At 43.8% G+C, this 20,555-nt stretch overlaps 1 protein-coding gene across 2 annotated transcripts in view; it reads right to left on the minus strand.

The window, feature by feature from the left end:
* Window positions 1-20,555, minus strand: part of PLCH1 (phospholipase C eta 1) — a gene marked incomplete at both ends in the record, with an annotated part of 60,262 nt that overhangs the window by 16,093 nt on the left and 23,614 nt on the right. For both annotated transcript variants that reach the window (XM_080349823.1, XM_080349822.1), the window contains 7 exons: window positions 2,195-2,356; window positions 4,364-4,471; window positions 6,795-6,966; window positions 8,449-8,569; window positions 10,071-10,274; window positions 12,577-12,670; window positions 18,756-18,926. In XM_080349823.1, coding sequence (XP_080205949.1) covers window positions 2,195-2,356; window positions 4,364-4,471; window positions 6,795-6,966; window positions 8,449-8,569; window positions 10,071-10,274; window positions 12,577-12,670; window positions 18,756-18,926 — 1,032 coding nt within the window. The remainder of the gene's footprint in view (window positions 1-2,194; window positions 2,357-4,363; window positions 4,472-6,794; window positions 6,967-8,448; window positions 8,570-10,070; window positions 10,275-12,576; window positions 12,671-18,755; window positions 18,927-20,555) is intronic.

Consider the following 20,555-nt stretch of genomic DNA (forward strand, 5'->3'; position numbering starts at 1 on the left):
TCTAAATACAACATACTCATCTTGAATCATAAATTGAAATCCAAAGTCTCCTTACAGGATTTTTCTAATTTCTTTATATACTTGATAGCTTAGCAATCTTTTAATAAGAAAAAATATGAACATTAACACTCAAGACATCAACCATGTAGAAAAGAGTCTAGCAAAACCAGGCAAGCAGCAACAAACACAAGCCTTGGAAGTGTACTTGCAAAGAGCCACAAACGAGAAGGGGAAAATAACATCTCCTAACACAGAAATGGGGACTTTTCCCAGGCAGCCTGAAGTCAGAGCTTCACATTTATAGCCATGCCCCTAGACATCAGGGAACTCCTGGCAGCATCGAGCTTTCCCTATCGCAAAAACACAGCCCTTCATCTTCTAAAGAGCAAACCAAAGACAGAAAGGTGCTGAAGAGCATCCCCCCAGCGGTTTGGCAAGTCCTATGAACTCCGGGTACTCCCTGGTCAGTGCTGAGGTGGAATTCACTTCTGGCTGTGGTAACAATAAAGGCACTAGATGGTTTCCTCAGCTCCAGCAAAGGCCAAGATTTGTTCCTAACTCAGCCTGAAAGTCTCTGTAAAGCGTAGAAGGAATCCTTAGCAGATAAAGTACTTTTCTCTCTCTGATAAGAGCACGAGGCGACAGTTTAACAGCAAATCTAACCCAGTACCAGGCCTGAGTGACAGTGCCGGACACGTCGCTGGGCTCCCTTGGCCCCCAAAATCCCACTTGATGATTAATGGAGATTGGTACATAAACCTGCATTGTGAATGCCTTTTTCTTCAATAATAGCAAGTGTTTGAGAAATGAAAGGCATATCAGTAACAAAGTAAAGGAAAATGAGATCTCACCAGCAACACAGAAAAATTTCCCAACAGATCCCTTTCTGGTACATTAATTATACTGTAACTACTAGAAAAGAGCTGGCTGATGAGTTACAGAATTACTGAACCATCACAACGCTTAATCATTTAGTTGTCTCCCATCTAGGTCAACAGTTGCTATAAATTAATCTTCCAGTTGTTTTAATTTATTATTACTAATTGTTCAACTCTATATTGCTTTAAGACCCCAGAAAACAACAGTGACATCCCATCAGTCTTCCCACAGGACTGCTGCAGCAAGGGGAGAGATCTGAGTGTCTCTTAATAATTTAAAATAAGTTCATTAGAAAATTCTATCATTGAATATTATTATCTGACAGATGTTTGAATAATGCACTTGCATTACTGAAGTATTTTCAGTATTCTGGTCACATCCATGACAAGTAATGGGTAATCCTGGGCAGCATATCCAACACCAGCATCTTACGGAAATTCGCATTCTTTGAACAGAACTCCTACCCACTCAAATCCTATCTAGGGGCCAATCATTTTCCAGATATCAGAGAACATAGCAAAAGTAATTATTCTAACACAAACTAATATTGAAATGGCTCATATCTGATCACATTTACAAAGATGGGCAGTTTGCCCGGTGAAATCCCACTTTCCACAAGCCAGTTATGTTTTCTGTAGTCAAGCCTGGATTCAAGCAAAACTCCTATAGGTCCAGCTTTGGAGGATGAGATTGGTAAGAACTAAATAAACCCCCCAGAGTGGGAAGATGTGTGGAAAGAAGAGCTACATGTATTTGACCTTTAGGGCTACAGAGTAGGGACTCTAACCCAGAACAATTCAGTCTGTAATTTAACAAAACTGAGGTTCGCATCTGGCTGAGGTGTAAGCATGGTACCCATGGATTCAAGGTACTGCCTACTGATGTACTCTAAATTACAATATATTTGACTGTTTTACAAAAATAGTTTGATATTAAAAAGGAAAACAAACGGGCCATTCTTGATATAAAATAGTCTAGGCTCAAAAAAGCAGAACCTTACTCAGGGCAGTAAAATCCCGTGTTTTATTGCTGCACAAAACAACCACCAGCGCTACAGGCAGACAACGCTCTCAGTTGTCACGGCCAGTCTTGATAGGACTATGGCAACAGAAAAAGGATCTTTCCCTCAAAACCTAGACACAAACCAAATTGCTTGATGCCGTGCTTGCAACATTGGTACTTGCTTACAACTATTGGTACTAACGAACTCTTAGAAGTTGTTCCTAAGTTATCAGCTTTCTCATCTGAAAAATGTGCACCACACATCGCACTGCTGAACACTCAACAGAGCACGCGAAGGGGAAAACCCACGTACCTGTTTCAGGTTAACGTTCAAACCCTCATGAGTTGCCTTCAGCAGCGCTCTCACAGTGAAGCTGTCAGGATCTTCCTTGTCCCTGATTTGGGATTCTTTTATCAGAGATTCTAGTTTTGTTCTTATAAAAGATTCCACCTGGTGCTCGGTTGCACCATTACTCTGAAAGACATTAAGAAATAAAGTAGATTATTACATCCGTCACTGCTGGGACAGTCTGAGGACAAATGCTTCAGGCCATGCAGCGCTCCTGACATTTCCTTTCTCTGTGCGAGAAAAGGTTCTTGCATAATCCTGCCTGATTTTGCCTCTTCTGACAGCGGCTTTTACTGCCTCTTCCATTTCCTCTTCTCTTTGGCCATGGTGACACACCATTCACGCTGCCTCCCCAAGCACCGTCCAGCACGGGGCTGCCCCAGAAGCTGCCCCTGGTGGGAGCTCTTTGTTCCACAGCAGCCCCAGGTCCGACCTTCTCTTTTGGCAGACAGTGTGAATTCCCAGCTAACGCACTTACATGCGTCCTGCAAAATATCAGCCAGCCTCAGCATCGCTAGATTCCTGCTCCACACAGCAAGACACATGCTGTGTTTTGCATTGGCTATAGGAATTGCCAAATTTTGTCCTGGGCCTTTCTATTAAAGAAAGCATCATCTCATCAGAAGTGCTGAAGCCGTGTTAGTGAAGTACATGTGGGCTGCACAGACCACTCCTATTGCGCAGCACGTAACACCGAATCAGGCATTTAGCTGGTTCAGAAGTGGCTGAGCAATCTTATCTCACCTTACTATACCCATAGTTAGAGCTATGTTCATTCAATACATCTTTTCTCCCTGAACTTACACCTGTGGAAGTTTGTATCTGTACTTAAAAACACCATATGCCTAAAGATTTACGGGATTGGGAGTCTTCAAGCTTCCTCATAAATTAGTTAATGCCAAATATTTCCAATTCTGTAGTAAATACTAACAGGAATATAACATTCTGAGTCACTGAGCAAGCTGATTTTATCCTATGCTTCAAGTGTTCACTGCAAGGCTGTTCTGTACGAGACTGTCTTGTGGAACACAGGAACTGAAGGAAATCCAAGTGCAATCTAACCTCTAAATAATGAAGGAATTAATTAATCATGATTCTGTCCAGTAGCATAAAGGGGGTTTATCTAAGAGGGAGTGGAAATGAAATCAGCTTTTCTGCGTGGTGTGCTTCAACCTGCAAAAAGATGCCGCTGACACTACAACTTCAGCAGCATCGTGGTAGAAGAACCAGCACAAATGTACAATTCTCTGAAGCAGGGCAGATGGGGACCTGTGTTCCCTGTAAAGCAAATCGAGCTATTCTGAAAAACCTTCAACTGCCAATAGCAGGCAGAAATGATACAGACAAATTAAAAGCTCAATATGTAAACCAAAAGCAATTAATGAGAACTACAGACAGGTGTTTCTATGTGGCAGCAAGGTAAACAGACTGGGCTACATTCAAAAGTGGAGATAAATATTATGCTTGTTAAATATTAATCGGAATTTGATCTATTCTTTCTGCGTCTCCCTAGATAGTATCTATTCTGTTCAAAAGTTGTAACTGGGGAAGCAAGGCTGCCTCCTGACTCCAAACAAGCACCTGCTGCATGATGTGTATTAGCATTGCACATCAGCTTCTGTTGTTAGTAAAAAAATGCATTAATAACATTAACAGCAGAAAAATAAACAAGGACTTAAAGAATAAAGGGACTAGAAAGTGATCTTCAGTGTCATAAAATAACAAACGAGGACTAAAAATAATGTTTTACACCTCAAGTTTTTGTCATTTGTATGTGTCCTTTCATAATTTTCATCTAGAAATCGTGTAGCAATTCCATCGTGCCATTGCTTTGAGTAATAGACATTTGTAGCTGCGAAAAGCCTGACACGCTTATTGTGCTGGCATCAATGTTTCCAGTCCAGTGTACCTGAAGTACTTAAACTTGTCATTTATGTGATATAAATGACAAAGTGTTCATTTCCAAACAGTGTCATTCCATATCTAAATGTGGAAGTTCTGTCTGTTAAAGACCAGACTTAGAGACTAAAGTTAAATGCCCTCATCTGCCAACAACTGTAAGTAGGATTATGGGGTATGCACGTAAGAAAGGTAGAGATGCAACAGCTCTGGGAACCGTGTATATGCACATACATAGCAGGGCTTTAATTTGCAGTCATCTTCAATCTCATCAGCGCTGTCCTCATCTGAAACTTCTCCTTCCTCAGCATCTGCTCCAAGACTGTGTGGCAACTTCTTACCCTACAGCGAGGAGAAAAACATTCACAATAAATGTTTTAATGTGAAAAAGATCTTTGCAAGCTCTTTCAAGAAAAGCATACCAGCATACCAGCTCTGAGACAAGCAGCAAGTCTCCAAAAGACTTGGTTGTTGTTGACTCCCAGGTATTTCAGGCTTTCCCCTAAGCGAGCAGACTGCTGTATACTTAAAACTCCAGAAATCAGAAGCTGAGATCTGGTTATGGCTCTTCATCAGAGTGGAAAATACAGGCGCAGAAGAACTCCCTGCACGCAGCCATCAAGGTGAAGGAAGCAGCAAAGCCTGGTTTAATATTGCATGCTCATGCAAGGCTGCAGGCAGCAATCCAAAATTAGTTGCTAATCCAGTACTGTGAACGTCATATACCTACGTTAGAAAGGAACTACTTTAATTCCATGTCTAGTTTCCAACATCTGATTAGAGTGGTGAGCATCAAACAGAGCTTATTGGCTACCTCTGTTAAAAAAGACAGGTCAGTTATCCTTTTCAGAACTTTTACCTTGAGTTCTTATCTTGAATTCTCCCGTTGATCCAGCAAAGCCCAACACAGAACCACAGAGATGCTCTGCAGGTGTCTGCTCCCATCTGCTGCCGCAGGAGGAGGAGGACGGTCCCCAGCTCTAGCTGGGCTTTGCTGGGACCAGCCTTGCACCTCCCAAGCTGTCACTTCTGGCATTGCCTCCTGCTTTACCCTTCGCTGCTTAATAAATCACCTCTTAAACTTGTGTGTGATTACCTCTGTGTGTTCCTCACTGGCTGCAGAAGTATTTGCAGTCTAACTGTTTCATCAGTGACACAGGTAAATAAGAATTGCACCTAGATTTCTCCAGAAATTAAGAGGATTGATTTGTAGACTGCGCTTTGAAATTAATAATGCTGTCCTGCTAATTACTGGGCCAAATTCACTTCACACTGGCACCTTTATGGTGGCTTGAATGCATGAGTATTATTAGAATTACTCTTTATGTACACTAGTAAGGTGAAAAGGATGCCATTACTTGAAATTGTTTGGCTAATGAATCAATCCTGTGTTTCAAATGTATGAAACAGAGTGAAATAACGGCAAAAAGCTGAGAGACTGGCTTACTTCTCAACAAGACACCGGTTCCTAAAAATGATTTTACCTTTTCTAACAGTGCTGCTTACACTGAACAGGAGATGGGAGACAGGGCTTTGTGAAAAGATACTGTGATGTGTAAAACAGCATTTCGCATTCGGAACCAGCTCCACACTTCAGCACCAGTGGCTGAAGAATCAAATTGAAATTACAACTCAAATGTGCTGGGAAGACTTGCTTAAAAATCCACATAAGAACAGCACAGTACCAAAGTTCTCCCACCTTTTGTGCATTGACACAATATTTCAAGGCAGGTTTGCCGGGTTTTGTCGCATGATTAAGATGAGACACTAAACCAGCACCACTACCAGCTGCTTAGTTCATTACGCAGCAGGTACACAAGAAAAGTTATTCAGTGAAATTCAAAATCACAGCCAAGCACCCAAAGGTTTTCTAATTCAGAGTCAGCTCTGTACTATACATTGAAATATGTTCGCAACAAACTAAAACTGTGAGTCCTTGTAGCCAGCTTGATACAGAGGACAGAGGGGGGAAACAATGTGTAAAGAGCTCACGGCGAATTAATTGCCCCATGTGTCAAAGTAAATTAGACAACCCAATAAGCCACAACACGATTAATCATCCTCTCAAATGTCTGCCTTGCTTTTCTTTCTTATTACATCCAGATTGGTTTTTGAAATTCCTTTTAGAGCGAATGTGTTTACACGGAGAGGCTCCAGCAGTCCTGCACACAGCGCTGAGCGCACACAGCGCTGAGCGCACACAGCGCTGAGCACGGAGCCCTGGGGGCTCCGCGGGGCTGCTCCCGCACCAGCACAGCTCCTGAGCCACAAAACCGTCCTTGCAGGAACTGCTGCTCGTCGCGGGGTGAGCGGAAATGCACAAAAATGCAAGAAATATTCAAACACTTCGATATTACTTGTCTAAGGAGGGACTGTAGGATAATGTTTAGATACTATAAGCATACAAACCATACAGAACAATATCCACTAATAACAAATTAGACAAATTAAAAAGAGATAAGGTATCAGGTTCAGGCAACTGTCTCACAGTTCCTGCATAATGAAGTGTTTTTCTATTCTCAAGAGAAAAAGCTCAGAATTTTAACACCGCGCATCTGTACTATTCCACGTGGTGCTGCTCAACTGATTCTCCAAAGAGAATCTACGATAAAGATCACATGCTGACTTTTGCTGCTTTTTTAACACACCGCCAGTAGCCAGTTACCTTCACTAGGATTTTCCCTTTCAAGTTTTGAGGGCTCGGAAGCTGTCTGCAATCTCCAGTGATTACAGAGGACAAGTCGAGTTTGTCACCAAATATCTCCTTCAAGTACTGAGCGATCTTCTTCTGCTGTTGAATACTGCAATGGTTTTCAATAGACAGTATCACCGGAAACCTAGAAACAAAACCCCCAGACATTGTCATAACTGTGTTTTAAGAGAGAAAACCTGCACAGCTTACCAATAAACTGATTGAAGCAGTTTGCTTTTGCATTGTCAGTAGTGTGGAAACAACCCTGCTCTGGGAGGAAGGGCTCTGTACGTGAACTCCGCATCCCCGCTCGCGCAGAACCTCAGTCCCGAGGCGACTCTGCCCTCTCCCTGCAGCCCAACCCACCAGCACACGGGGTGACAACGTTTGGAACCGATGGTCACCGAGCACGAGGCACAGAGAAACGCGCAATAAACCCCAGCAGCAGCGCAAAGCCTTGTTGTTCTGTGTGGCTGAGCACAATTTCTTTGCAAGGCCCATGCAAAGTCTTCATAAGCTGCTCCTGGAGAAACGCGTTCTGAAACCACATTTGCAGGAGCTGCTGACTCCTCTGTGCTCATCTTGCGAAGAGCGACAGCTGCGTCAACACTTCGCCTTTTTCTTACTAAGTGCAGCTACAGTGATCCAACCCAAATCCCTGAAGGTCGCCAGACTCTGCAGAAGGAGAATATTTGGCAATACTTTCCAGAAGGCTCTTCCAGGCTCCACAAATTCACAGCTCAAGTTTCTTGAGCTAAAGGCATTGTTTCTGTATATAACAGTCTATTTCTCCCAGAGATGTGCCCAGTTGGTTTCCAAATTCTTGGCAGCCCCAGAATCCGAATCCTACGGCAAGGACCCCAGAGCCCAACTACACCCCGAATGAAGAACCACGACTTTCAGTTCTGAATTTACCACCTCCTATTTCTAACCAACAACAACCAGCTCTTTGACACAGGATTTTGGGGGGTTTGTTTTCCACATGCCCATTGCTTGGTCACCTTTTTTTTTTTTAAATAAATAAAGAGAAGCAAGCATTTTCCCTTTATTCTCTCTAAACTACTCAAAACTCTATATACCCATTCATGATTGGAGACTTGTATATATATGGTTAAATTCCATGATCTTCATAATAAACCCTTATATAGTTGCATGGCAAACAAAACAGAATTTGAACATTACACTAAAAGTCAGTTTTTATTTCCTCACATTGCACATGAGACAGCTTTGCAATTTTCCTGCTGAAATAAAGCATTTTCCTCAGGCAGAGAATATGACAGTATTGATTTTAAAGGAGAATTTCCCTGTGGATATGAGTGGGAAGTTCTGTTCAAACAAAGGACCAAAATAATCTGTAGATATTCAACAGTCTCAGTCTGTTCAAAATATGACTGCGTTTACAATGCATGAAAGGCCTTTCTAACTTAGGCTGAAATTTCTAATTTGATTGATGAAAAGAGCTCATGCAGCTGAACAACAAATATGACTCAGGCAATAAACAGAGGAATAGAGTCAACTTTATAATTTCTCCATGTGTTTAAAGGAACACAGGTACCTCCTGATGCCAACTCTTGATTTTGGCTACTCAGAACAGAGAGGTGTAGCTTCAAAGTGACTCTCCACTTACTCATTTTTGATGAAGGCGTATTTATTGATGGTTTCCGCCACATCACGGAAGAGTATTTTAGAAGTCAGAGTATAGCCGTGGTGCACCACTGGCTCTCCATCTGGCCCATCCCAGCAATCCACTGGTAAAACACAAAGGCAACGCATTAAGAGACGCCCATGACCGCAGAGGTTCCTGCTGCTCTTGCTTGCCAGCAGAACTCACAGCCACTGCCCAGCCATGCAGGAGTCAACCAGCTCCATTCAATTATGACCTACCAATCGAGTTCAGACTAACAACTCACTCTTTTTGTATAGCAAATGAGAAACCTGCAACCCAAAACTGTTTTTTCCCCTTAAAACTGAGGTTTTTCCCTCACATATAAAATTACGAAGGTCTAATAGGTCAAATAACGTTTACAGCTATCTCTTGGAAAAGTGGCTTCTGCTTCCGGAAACAAACCATTTAAAAACAACTTAGATTTTTTCCACTCCCAATTAAACTTGTAGTTTTATAACCGACTAGAGTAGGAGTAGCATCAAATCCACCCCATGCTGAATGGACTAGGACGGTAATACTTTTCTGAATGAATTACTCTAACCTGGATTTAAACCAAACTTGTCGCTACTGTTGCCTCCACAGGAAGTTAAAAGCTTCACAAAAAGAAGCTAAAGAGCTGTCACCCAGGCTGGATGGCATCTGCAATAGTTTTGAGGTCAAGCAAAATAACACGCGACTGTGCACTTTACCGAACTTTCCTACAGATGGGAAAGTAGTGGTGGAACACCCAGTTTTCTCAAGTTCATTTTCTCTAATTAATTTTTAAATTCAGATTAACAGATTGTTCTTCTAGAGATAAGTTTTGTAATACTAGTCGTCAAAATTTGAATTTAAATTTGTCCAAAGACTTTATTACACCCAGAATCTTGAAAAGAAAAATACTAACATGCTGTTATTATTTAAATCACACAGAACTTAAACAAAATCCAACGCTATTGGACAAACAGCATCTGGTTTCTTTCCACCAGCATCCAGCTGATGAAACATCATCCCAGCTCAGTGCTGTGGCAGAGCCAGCCCAAGTTCCTCAGCTGCGAGGCGGTGCCAGAACTCGATCCAGAGCCGTGCTGACAGAAGGCACTATTTGTTCACCTCTCCTCCTCCTAGGGGCACTTTTCATCTTCCCTTTGCATCTGGAGGAGCTGCCTATGCAACCACCTGCTTGCCCATTCAGCTTGTGAGAGAAAAAGGTCTTGGCTCTCTCTTAGGAATCGCTCCTGGGAAGCAGGAACCTCCAGCCCGAGGAACTGCAGAGCAGAACTGCAGGGCCCCAAACGCGTCTCTGTCCTTTGCCTCAATGGGGCTTGTGTGGCAAAAAATGCTTCATGTAAACACGGAATGGAAAATGGAAAACTTGCACTGGCTGAGAAAAGCGTAACAACAGAGCAGCAGGCAGGAGAAAACGGGGGCCTGGGAAGTTTGGCTGAATGGTCATTCCCAACAGAAAAAATCCCGTTTAGGATGCTAGAAAACAGGAGTTTACTACTGAAGTTAATTGGTGCTTTGAGTTTGCCACTGGCTTTGTGTTCAAAAGAAATATCCATCATACTGCTCACAACCAGCAAGTCAGACGAAAAATATACCTTCAATACATCGGCAACCATCCTGCAGCACCCGCGCGTACATCTCCACTCTGGACTGGGACAGCAGCTGGTCTCCCGTCAGGTATGTGTTGTGAGACGAAGCAATGAAGTAGTTACAAAGGGGTTGGTCCATGTCCTGATGCACTTCGCAGTGCAGCGGATTAAATATATCACACGCAGGACTGCGCATGAAGTTGGTGAAACCTTGGAAAAAACAGAAACGTTTTTGCTGTAGATGCAGTATATCTTACCATGCAAATCATTTGCACTCTAACATCTTCCTCTGTTCATGTTTCTCAGTGCTAACTTGTGTTTCAGGTGCAGCGGGGACACAGCAGGGACTCGTCCTCCCGCGCCCCGTTTCCAGCGCACTAAGTGCTGTGTGTGGCTTGGCTGCAAACCGCAGCGGCTACACGGCCCGAGGCCACTGCTGGCGCACACAGAGATTGCTCTCTGGAGCCGATGCGAGCTCTGACACCTTTGAGAACGTTACATTCCCAAGGCGCAACCCTTGTCCTCAGACAATTTCCAAACAGCTTTGAGCTAGAAAAGAAGGTAATCTAGAGAGACACACTTATCACTTCCAAAGAGAAGAAATCTCAAGCATTTGAATAACATGGTATTGAGCTAAGCCTCTTCAGAAATTAATTATTAACAACCAATAGCAAAAAAAAAAAAGTAGGATTCTAAAAGAAGCATAAAAGCAACAAACAGCAGCTATATGAGAAGACTGAAAAAGCCCACAGATCCACACAGCCACTGCCCAACCTGCTTTCAGATCCATGTTTCATTCAGACCCTCAAAACACACATGCAAAAATTCTCTGCAACCCTAGAGAACTCCCTGCGCCAATCCCAGGGCACAGACCAAGACAAGCGCGCTCAAACTGCCTTCTGCAGTGCAGACAAAACCGCTCCGCTAATGAGCGGAACAGAAGGTGTTATTGGTTTTTTGGTTAGAACCAGTGCAAGAAAATATCCTCCCTCACAATCATTCCATGAGATAAAAGTTGTCTCCTCATCTAGGTGTTACTGCGAACAGACAGCACGCAGCTAAACCACGAGTCAGTACTGTTAGAAAACCTGCTGTCTTCTTAAACCAGTATTCCCTTAGCCCTCTTGATTCTTTTAAAGCATTGGTGTAACCGAGAAATTGGGTGAAACGCTTCAGCAGCATCAGTCCGCGTTTCCTGGGGTGCTGAATTGTGTCTGGGAGGGCGAGTGACCTGCTTGGATGAACATGGCTGGGCAGGAGGGAACCTCAGCCCGGCCTTCAGCGAGAGGCAAAGCATTGGAGATGCACACCACGTCCCCTCCGCGGAGCCTCCCGACGCGAACAGCTCAGAGCTGCCCCGTTCTGCTCCGTCACGAGCGAGATGTCTTGTCAATAAGAGGAGGCAGAGGAAATCCCTCAAACACCGGGCAGCAGAGAGATGGAGGATATGGCGCTGCAGGAGTCCAGGTTTGGAATTGTGCAGATCTGCCCGGGCTCCGCGCTGCTGTGGCCGCCCTAGCTTACAGTTTTCACTGTGCTGCAAGTTTATGTGAGAGGCTGTACCTGATTTATGTCGCTATAAATGAGATCAGCATTGAACAGATAGTTTTAAAAACATCTCTTTTGAAAATAAGAAAGATAAAATATTTCCAAAGGACAGGGCAAATAATACCAGCCCTGAAAGGAACTCGAACACAAAAGAAACAGCAGTAAGATTAAAAGGAACAGAAATGCTTCCAGACGTCTTTCTTTAGATGTCATGGCTCGTCTGCTTTGCTTTCCTTATTTGAGTCTAAGTGCAGGGCCCAGGGTTGCACCAGAAGCGCGTTGATCTGGGAGGTACCCAGGGCTGAAGCATCATGCAGAGAAAGAAGATTTCTCCTTCCCTCCCCCAAAATCACCATGTAAATTATGCTGCTTCAGGAATGCTATTAACACACTGCAGCATCTCATCTGGTTTGATCCAGTTCAAATCTTGGTTTGATACTAAGCTGGATTCTGGATAAATATACCATCAACAAATGCTTTAGCAAAGCAAGCAAAGAAGGTATTAAAACCCAAAGAAAATGCAACTATCCATATTTTATGTCACATAAGCATAAATCAAAGGACTGCACAGGAGCAATTCTATGTCTACAGAGACGGAGCAGAATGAAAACTTTGCTTTTATTACTTCAGTTAGAACAGGCTATAATATAAAATACACGCTATAGGATGTTTTACGGTTGTGTTTTACAAATACACAGTTAGCAATAAATCCATGCAGGCCTAAGGCATTCACGTTAGCGTATGATGGCTGATATATTGCTGGATAACACCAGCTGCTAATTCACTCCACCTACTCTCGTCTCTACTCTCTCCCATGTCTCACAAAATGCACCTACGCTACTGGCTGCTGATCTTCTGTGTAACCTTCAATCACAGGCAAATATTACAAGCTGCTTCAAAACACTGTTGAGGTTTTTCTATTCCACTATAAGAAAAATACTAATTCCAAAATAGAAAACTTTACCTTCAATCCCAAGAACATTTTGCTTCTTGTTTTCTTTTGATACTTCAAACTTCTGTATGATGTCAAGACAATATTCTGGTGTCACATTGTTCATCTGCACAAAAACAACAGTGTTGGTGCACGTGATTTTTCTACCACGTCACCCACATGTCAAAATCTACTTTAGGCTTCTGGGTCCAGCTGAAAAACCTGATGATCAAACATAGTCCTGTTCATATTTGACTGAACTCAATCAGTGACACTGCTGTAACAAGGACTGCACGATTTTGATGTCATTTTTGTCAGTGCTGCACAAGCCACATGGCTCTTACCTTCAAGAAGAAAAACAGGAGTGAGAGGCAGCATCCACTTGAAAGCTGGGTCATTTTAGTTTAAAGATGAAAATTAACTGCTAATCATATTTAATAATGGTTGCACTAGGCAATAGTGCTGAAATGAGAAGTGCGAAGTTATACTCTTCAATATAATCTACTTAAACATGCAAAAAGCTTTGGCAGAGTTTGATTTCATTTTCATGCATTTTCCAGTTCTGTGATTTCATTACTTCCCAGAGAGTTCACTGTAATATACAGCCTATGAGATAAGTAATTAGATTCTGAAATGAAAAACAGCAGTTCTTCTGAAACAAATCAGAGTTTTGTCCTCAGCTTCAACGAGCCCACAGTTAAGTCCTAACTGACTAGTGGGGCCAGAGTATCACATACACTTTTATTTCCTCTAGAATTAAAGGTAAAAAGTAGCTTCCATCATGGGAGCAGTGCAGTGGGGAAATCAGTTGTAGAGACGCAAAGGGAGAAGAACTCAGACTGGGTGTATTTCATTTAGTGGCGACACTAAAACCTTTGGCAGCTCATCCGAACCATGGCTGCGTTTCGGTTTGCACTCTGCACCCTCTGTCAGAGTCAGCTCCAGCAGCCCGGCACGTGGGGCGCAGAACCAAGGTGCAAGCAGGTCCCTCTCGCGGTGTCACCCGCTGACAACCACTGTTGCGGGCAAATGCAGGAGGGAGGGAGGCCAGCCTGCACATTACACAATAGTTATCATTTAAATCTGAAAACCACCCCTCTGCAAACTGCTCTCTTCCTAACGGATTGCTCCTTCAGATGGCGAAACCAATTCTATTTACGCTGCCGTGTCTGTAGCCTTTGATGTATTTGTGCTTTGCATTACTTCCCATAGCACGGTATTCCCAGCATCAGCATTCGGCTTTATGGAAATCTAAAAGTAGATTGAGACTCTTGACCTGATCTTCTCCAAGGGCCTGATCCTGCCAAGCGTGGAACTCCTCCTTAGAAATGTGGGTGCTGTGACTGACCATGTCTCATAACACCCAGAACACTATGGCCTTGATATGAAAAATTACCAGAGGAGGGGAAAAATTAAACAAGTCAGTGTTAGAAGTCCAGTGACAGAAGGCAAGTGAGCAGCTCAGCTCCTATGGTGACAAGCTGAAAAACCTGGAGACATTTCCCAGCCTTTTTCCCCTTGACCCTTCCCTCTGCTCTCCTGCGTGGCTGAGCCCTTTCCTTCTCCAAACACCTTGTTTAGATCTTCGAGCTAAGCCAACGGACACCTGCAGGACCTACACGGGATAACAGAGACGAGAACAATCCAGTAGAGGCAATAGCCGATGATCCTAGGTCAAGCAGATGCTGCTGTTGATTGCACACACTGCTCACGGCCGGCCCTCCTCGGCACGAGCTGGCCACAATTCACTTGTCCATTATCCCCCACGGCTCCTTGCTGCCACTTGTGTGCTCCAGGAACAAAAATGTCTCATCTAATCCAAAGCTGCATCTGCCAGGGAAAAGTCCACTGGTTTGTGCTTTTTAACTGTAGCTTAGGAGAAATTACGACTTTGGCTAGTAATATAAATTTGTTTTCCTTAGCTTTAAAGTATTTCACCAGAAATAATATCAATAGTTATGATCATGGTTGATGGCTGAATATTTAGATACTTGGATTACTAGAGGTGTGCGACAGCAGAGCTTCCAGAATCTCTTAGATATGGGATTACTTTCTATATTCCTGATGCAAAGCTTTAACTTTGATGCACCCTTTGAATAACTGGTAAGACCTTGGGTTTTAGGTAAATGAACTAGCAATTAATTTTTCTAAAATCAGGTCCTACAAAAAAGGCCATGTTAGCCCTGATCTTCAGTAGGAGAAAGAGGCAGGAAACCACTTTTGATTTCACCAGTCTCCTTGGAAGCAGCTCAGGCAAATCTATTGCCAAAAATCCAATGCCACGTGAAGTGGCAGCACAGAGCTGGGTAACAGGAGAACCTTCTTCTCTACAGGCCCATATGCCAAGAATGGGAATCGTTCTCATTGGAAAACAAATAATAGAAAAGAAAGTAAAGTATTACAGAAGTTAGAAAAAGGCAGGAGAAGTTAGAAAAGCGCAATGCTAATATCAGGTGTTCCTAGACATGATGCCAACCCACTTGTGTCAACAGCACTCTGTTTAGGCTTTAGTTATTCACAGTTGATCATTCTATAAGAAAAGTCAAAATAGAAACAATCAAAGCAAAGACATTCTTCCATTTTCAGATGTCAATGTAGAATGTCACGACATACTGAGTCATCACATAAATCAGTGTATTGCTTATCCTTTAGTGGAAGGCTGAGCGAGGGAGGCAGGCACGAGCTCGCTTTCCAGCTGAAAGCACACAAGTTTTCGTGGAAGGCAGCAAGGGGTGACCAGGCATGATGACCTGGTATTGTCTTCCTTCTCCGATATTAACAAGTTCCACGGTCTCTCCTCTTTTCAAAGTCCATGAACTAACGCTGACATTCCTAAAATTTCCTACTCCTTTTGGGATACTGGTTCCTGATATCATCCAGTACACAGTCTCAGATCATAGCCCAGCATCACCAACATGCCCCGGCATATACCGTCTCAATATATCCTTTTGTAACTTCTCCCAAGGGAGCAGGTACAGTTGTTTCAAAACATTCATTTTCTCCAAGTGTACTTAATCCCCACTTCTGGTCACATTTTCACTATTCACCGCATCACTAGTTATTCCTGCAACTCTGTATAATTAGTGCAGACAAATCATAAGACTACACTTACTCTCTTCAAGGAGGTTTAACTCAAAATGCACTAGCCCATAGTGAATAATTAAGGAAAAGCTTTATATAATTACATGTGCACATTCCGACTGTGTAATTGTTACAAAATCACTTCCTCTCCAGTCCAGTTAAAGTGAGCAGAGGCATCATTTTTTGCCCGCAGTTTCATTTGGGCTGTGTAGGGCAGCAGCTGTCTTCGAAGATACTGGTGTGGTACCGATACGGCAGCGCAGCATCAGCATTTCATCTGGTTCCTGTCACTCAGGAGGACGACAGGGCATGTCACACGATATCGCAGCACCATCCTGGAGCACATGGAGGACGCTGCCAGGGGCAAGATCTCAGTGGATTCTTCCTCAGAACAGATGAAAACTGAATTGCAAAGTAACTGATCCATGGCAAGGCAGCAGGTGACAAGCAGGCACATGGGAAACCTCGCCCTCAGAAAATCAAAACTAAACATTTCAGGTTTCTAACACCAAATCAGCCTCGCAACTGCATAAAACTACCAGCCCAAGCGTTAAAGAGGTCTCTGCTATGACTGAAATAAAAACACCTGATGTGATACGGATGCAGTTGCTGGGAGGACCAGGCCAGACACTGCTGTTGGTTTATGAGCAGAGGGCGCTTGTGCAGGGACAATCCTCAGGTGTACAGATGTGACCAGACACCCAGATGTGACCGGACACCCAGGGATGGGCCTCCCTCACAGCCACTTGTGCCAGGCGGACTGCAGGACCACAGTCATTCCAGGAAAGCAGCCTAATTTCTGTTCTTCTGACACCTGAAGCCATATAATTGCAATCCCAACAGCAGTGAGCCAAGTTTAACTGCACCTAAGTGGAAATAATCTGACTCGCAAGCTCTGGGGTGAAGTAAAAAGAGAAGCCAGCTTAGCAAGTTACCAATAAACCCAAACCCCTTTTGTTCTGTCCTCAGGCTGCAGAATATTTAACAGTCTTGCCAAAAGAGCAGCAGATGGGGTTGGACAGACTGTCCGCACATTTCCAAGCAGCCAGACAAGAGCAAAAACGAAATGCTGTTTGGTTGAGGGTACTGGATTACAATTACTGCATTACGATTTGAACCATGACCAGCTTTTGGAGGCAGTCTTGGCATATCTGAGGACATTGTTGTCACACTTGTGTTTTGAAAACATCCCAGGGTAGAGCTGCTCTAACACTGTTGATGCTGGGCAGCGTGAACACCAGAGAGAAGAGGCAAAGGAAGCGCAATGTGCTTCTAAACTACACTGCCAAGAGGTTCACCTACAGGAGATCACGCTTTTATTCCAAACCCAAACAATAATGTTGGGCAGAGCATTTATAACCAATAGTTCTGTCTGCATTCAACATTTTGAGTCGTGTGTAGGCAGAAGAGGGTGCAGTACGCCAGACTTGACAGCCAACTTGTTTTTCCGCCGCATTAGTAGTTTCATAATGTCCTTGTGCGCCCACAAAGACAGCTCTTCTGCCTCTTTCACGTGGTTTTCTTCCTGCTCCAGGTCCCTCTCGTACCACGGCTCTTCAGCTCTTCCTGGGCACTTTAGCATCTCCATGCCCGTGCCCTCCCTGGGGCTTTCTCAGTGTCAGCCGTGCCGCAGCTGCTGTCGAGGGTGCTCCACTGAATGGCACCAAAGACAAGGCAGTCATTAGAAAGGAAACGAGGAAAGGCCGCGAGCTCAGAAGACTTCAGGCACCAGCATAAAGGGAAAAAAGACAAAAACATTTTGTGCTTTCAAGTTGTAAACAGCAGAATTGCCAGGGCCAGACTGCTTGTAAGAATGTGTGTGTTGGGGCTACCGCAGTGAGATCAGGGATGTGTTTGTGCTGGGGAGATGTACACACCAGGGAATTGCCACAATGAGGGAAACTCGGCAAAACAGCACAGGCTGCTGATCTTTGGCTAGGGCTAGCTCAGGAAAAGCAGCCAGCACAGGCGGGATCCCAGAACGGCACGGGAGGTTATGCAGTGATTGAGGCGAGACACAGCAGCTGCCCCCAGGAAGCTCGAGCAGGTTGGGATGTTAGTGTTCATTTGTGTGAGGCTGTTTCGGAACAATACTCTGCAAGGCTGCACAGGGCGAGCAAAGCACCCAGGACCAGCTGCCAGAAGCAAACGAGTCCTAGGGATGACAAGGTTCCTTCCGTGCTTCTCACTGTCCAGTGTACAAGTTCTCTCCAGGGGTTCCACAGACCAGCTTGGTAGTAATTTGGTCTCTTTCAAAATGGGCATGAAAATCTCCACTGAAGCAACATATTTAGGAATGGCTACAGATGTTTTTGTTCAAAAAGTTTTGTTCATAAGCACATCAGAGGAAAATCTCTGGTCTTGACTCAACTTTGCCTCTTAAGTTACTTATGGTTTTGTTTGGTTTTAATTTCTTATCAGTGTGTCCGTTCCTGTGGTTCCCTGAGCCCCACCTCTCACAACTGATTCTCTCTGAGGAGCTTCAGACAGAAATTCAACCTTCGGGTGCAAAATTTTCTTTGCGCAAGTCCCACACACCTGCGAGGAACACCTGGAAAACTGACCTTCCTCAAGAAAAGCTGGGAAAGAAGACAGAAGGGGAAAAAAGGATGGAATCCTGGACACGTCCTTGTCACCAGGTTGGTGCGCTGCCCATCTTTGCATTCTGTCACAGCAGCGTAATCTTAAAACTTAAATCAATATTCAGGCCATATTTAGGTGGTTATTTGCCAATATTTAAACTGCTGTCTTAATAATTAAAGCAGCAGTCCTTATAATTACTACTACTACTGATACTTGGGAACTCCAGGGATATGTAACAATATTGTAGGATTAAATTTTGCTTACAGGAAAGGATATGCAAGCACCACGATTCATCTTGACGCGTTGCTGCATTAAGCCGTGCACAGGCACACCACTTGTAGATAATTAGAAATAGTTCCCTCTTCTTATTTTGTCATGTGTTTCTAGCTTTAAAATATATCACCTATCATCCTAGTTTAGAGTATTATCTGCCAAGACCTTCACTCCTGAAAGGCATCTCCTGGAAGTACAAACATTCCATCCAATCCTTTCCCTCTATTTGAACATATTTATATGTACCTATATGTGGATGCATTGTATTCCCATACCTTCTGTTCCACCTTTAGAAACTGAGCGAGTTCTTCCATAGTGAGGTGATCCTTCTTGTCACTGTAGCTTAAGAGCAGTAAGTAGAGATCTCGACGCAAGGACATCATCTTGTAAAACACTGAAAACTCTTCAAAGTTGAGGGTTCCTTGGTTCTCGTCTGTGTCTGCTTCCTAAGAGGCAAAGACACTCAGGTAAGCTGCTGAACACAGGTGAGTTCAGGGAACAAAGCACAACAGGACTTACATACACAGAAATTTAATCAGTTCTAATCTGCCAGACTCCGTTCAGACTCAAATCCTAGTGTGCTAAAATATCTGCAACATGATAATATGATCTATCGGCTATTTTTGTGAAAACTCTAGAGAGACAGGTTCTCTATGAAAACTTCAATTCTGTCTTTAGTTTTAAATTTGTTTCCCTGTAAAGAGGCTCACCCTGGGCTTTATTCTGACCTCTGTTACTCTCCTGTATGCCCTGCAGTTATCCTGGATTAAAACATAGCAAGGAACATAATAATTTGACCTCATGGCTTCCTCTAACAGGAGAGTTTGACATTTTAAAAGACTCAGGACGACATCAGTCTCACATTTCCATTAATTCAAATGGCACGACTCCCAGCCCCTGTCAGCACTCAGTGTGGGGGACGAGTCTGCAGCAGCAATAAGACTCCACACCCAAGTATACACCAAATAGCCCCAGCCTTGATGGCAGATTTTTATCCTCAGAGGTAGGAAGAGAAGAAAAAAGTACTTAAAGCATGTTAATACAAGCTTTTTACTGTGAACATCTGCCTAAGAGGATTGCTTTGGATTTTCAAAACAAAGAATATCTTCTGGAGAACTGCTGTCAAGCATTATGTAGGTCTCCACAAAAAAAATGAACTTCAAGGACGCTACAACTCTCGCTAAGTTTGAGGATGTGGGCAGATAATGGAAACAAAGTGAAAACTGTTTAGAAATGTGCTGTTGTTCCCATGACTAATGTCCTTCGTTCACAGCTGTATATAACATTTTGTTCTCTGTAGTTATAAAACCCTTCATCACGTTCTGTTAAAAATGGTGCTTCCTTCTGCTCCGGTCAGAACACCATCTGTGCAGAGTCCTTTTAACACTGGCTTTGAATCCCTTGGCTTGTCTTTACCCCGCTACAGCAAACACAGGCTCTTCTCCAGATGGAGGGTATCCTCATCCTGCTCAAGAAAGCTCTTCCAGTTGGTGACCAGTCTCACCTGTATAGAAGAGGAGCTTGTCCAACAGCCGATGCGATGAACACATCTCTGGGCACTTTGCTTTCCAAGGATCCAGTTTGACTTTCCCTTCACCTAAACCTCTCTTATCGGAGGAACTGATCTTTAGCCCGCGACTCCTGGTGCACACACACCAAAGCAGCAGCCCCATGCTCCATTCCCAGATGCAGGACCTGGCTGTTTCGTAAGCCTGGTCACCCCTGTGGAGCCGTCGGCGCCCCCCAGGCTGGGGGCTGTTTGTGCCATGTCCAAGACTGTAACACCAAGTCCCTCAAATGTGCCACCTGAGCAGACCAGGTGCCAGAACAGCGCAGAGCAGCCAGACGTAGGGGCGAGGATTTGTCCCAGAGTTACTTTGCTCTACGTCCTGGAGGTCCCTAGGACCGCAGGCACAAGCAGTGCTCGTGGGGTAAGGCCTTTAGGACCGAGCCCTGAACAGTAAACAAACTTTCAGCACTCCTTCTATCAATAATATCCAGCTATCTGGTGTCCAATGAGATTTTAAATAATTTTATATCTACTACACCTCAAGTGACATTTCTAACTTGTGGGA

This window comes from Nesoenas mayeri (assembly GCF_963082525.1).
Source record: "Nesoenas mayeri genome assembly, chromosome: 9".
NCBI lineage: Eukaryota > Metazoa > Chordata > Aves > Columbiformes > Columbidae > Nesoenas > Nesoenas mayeri.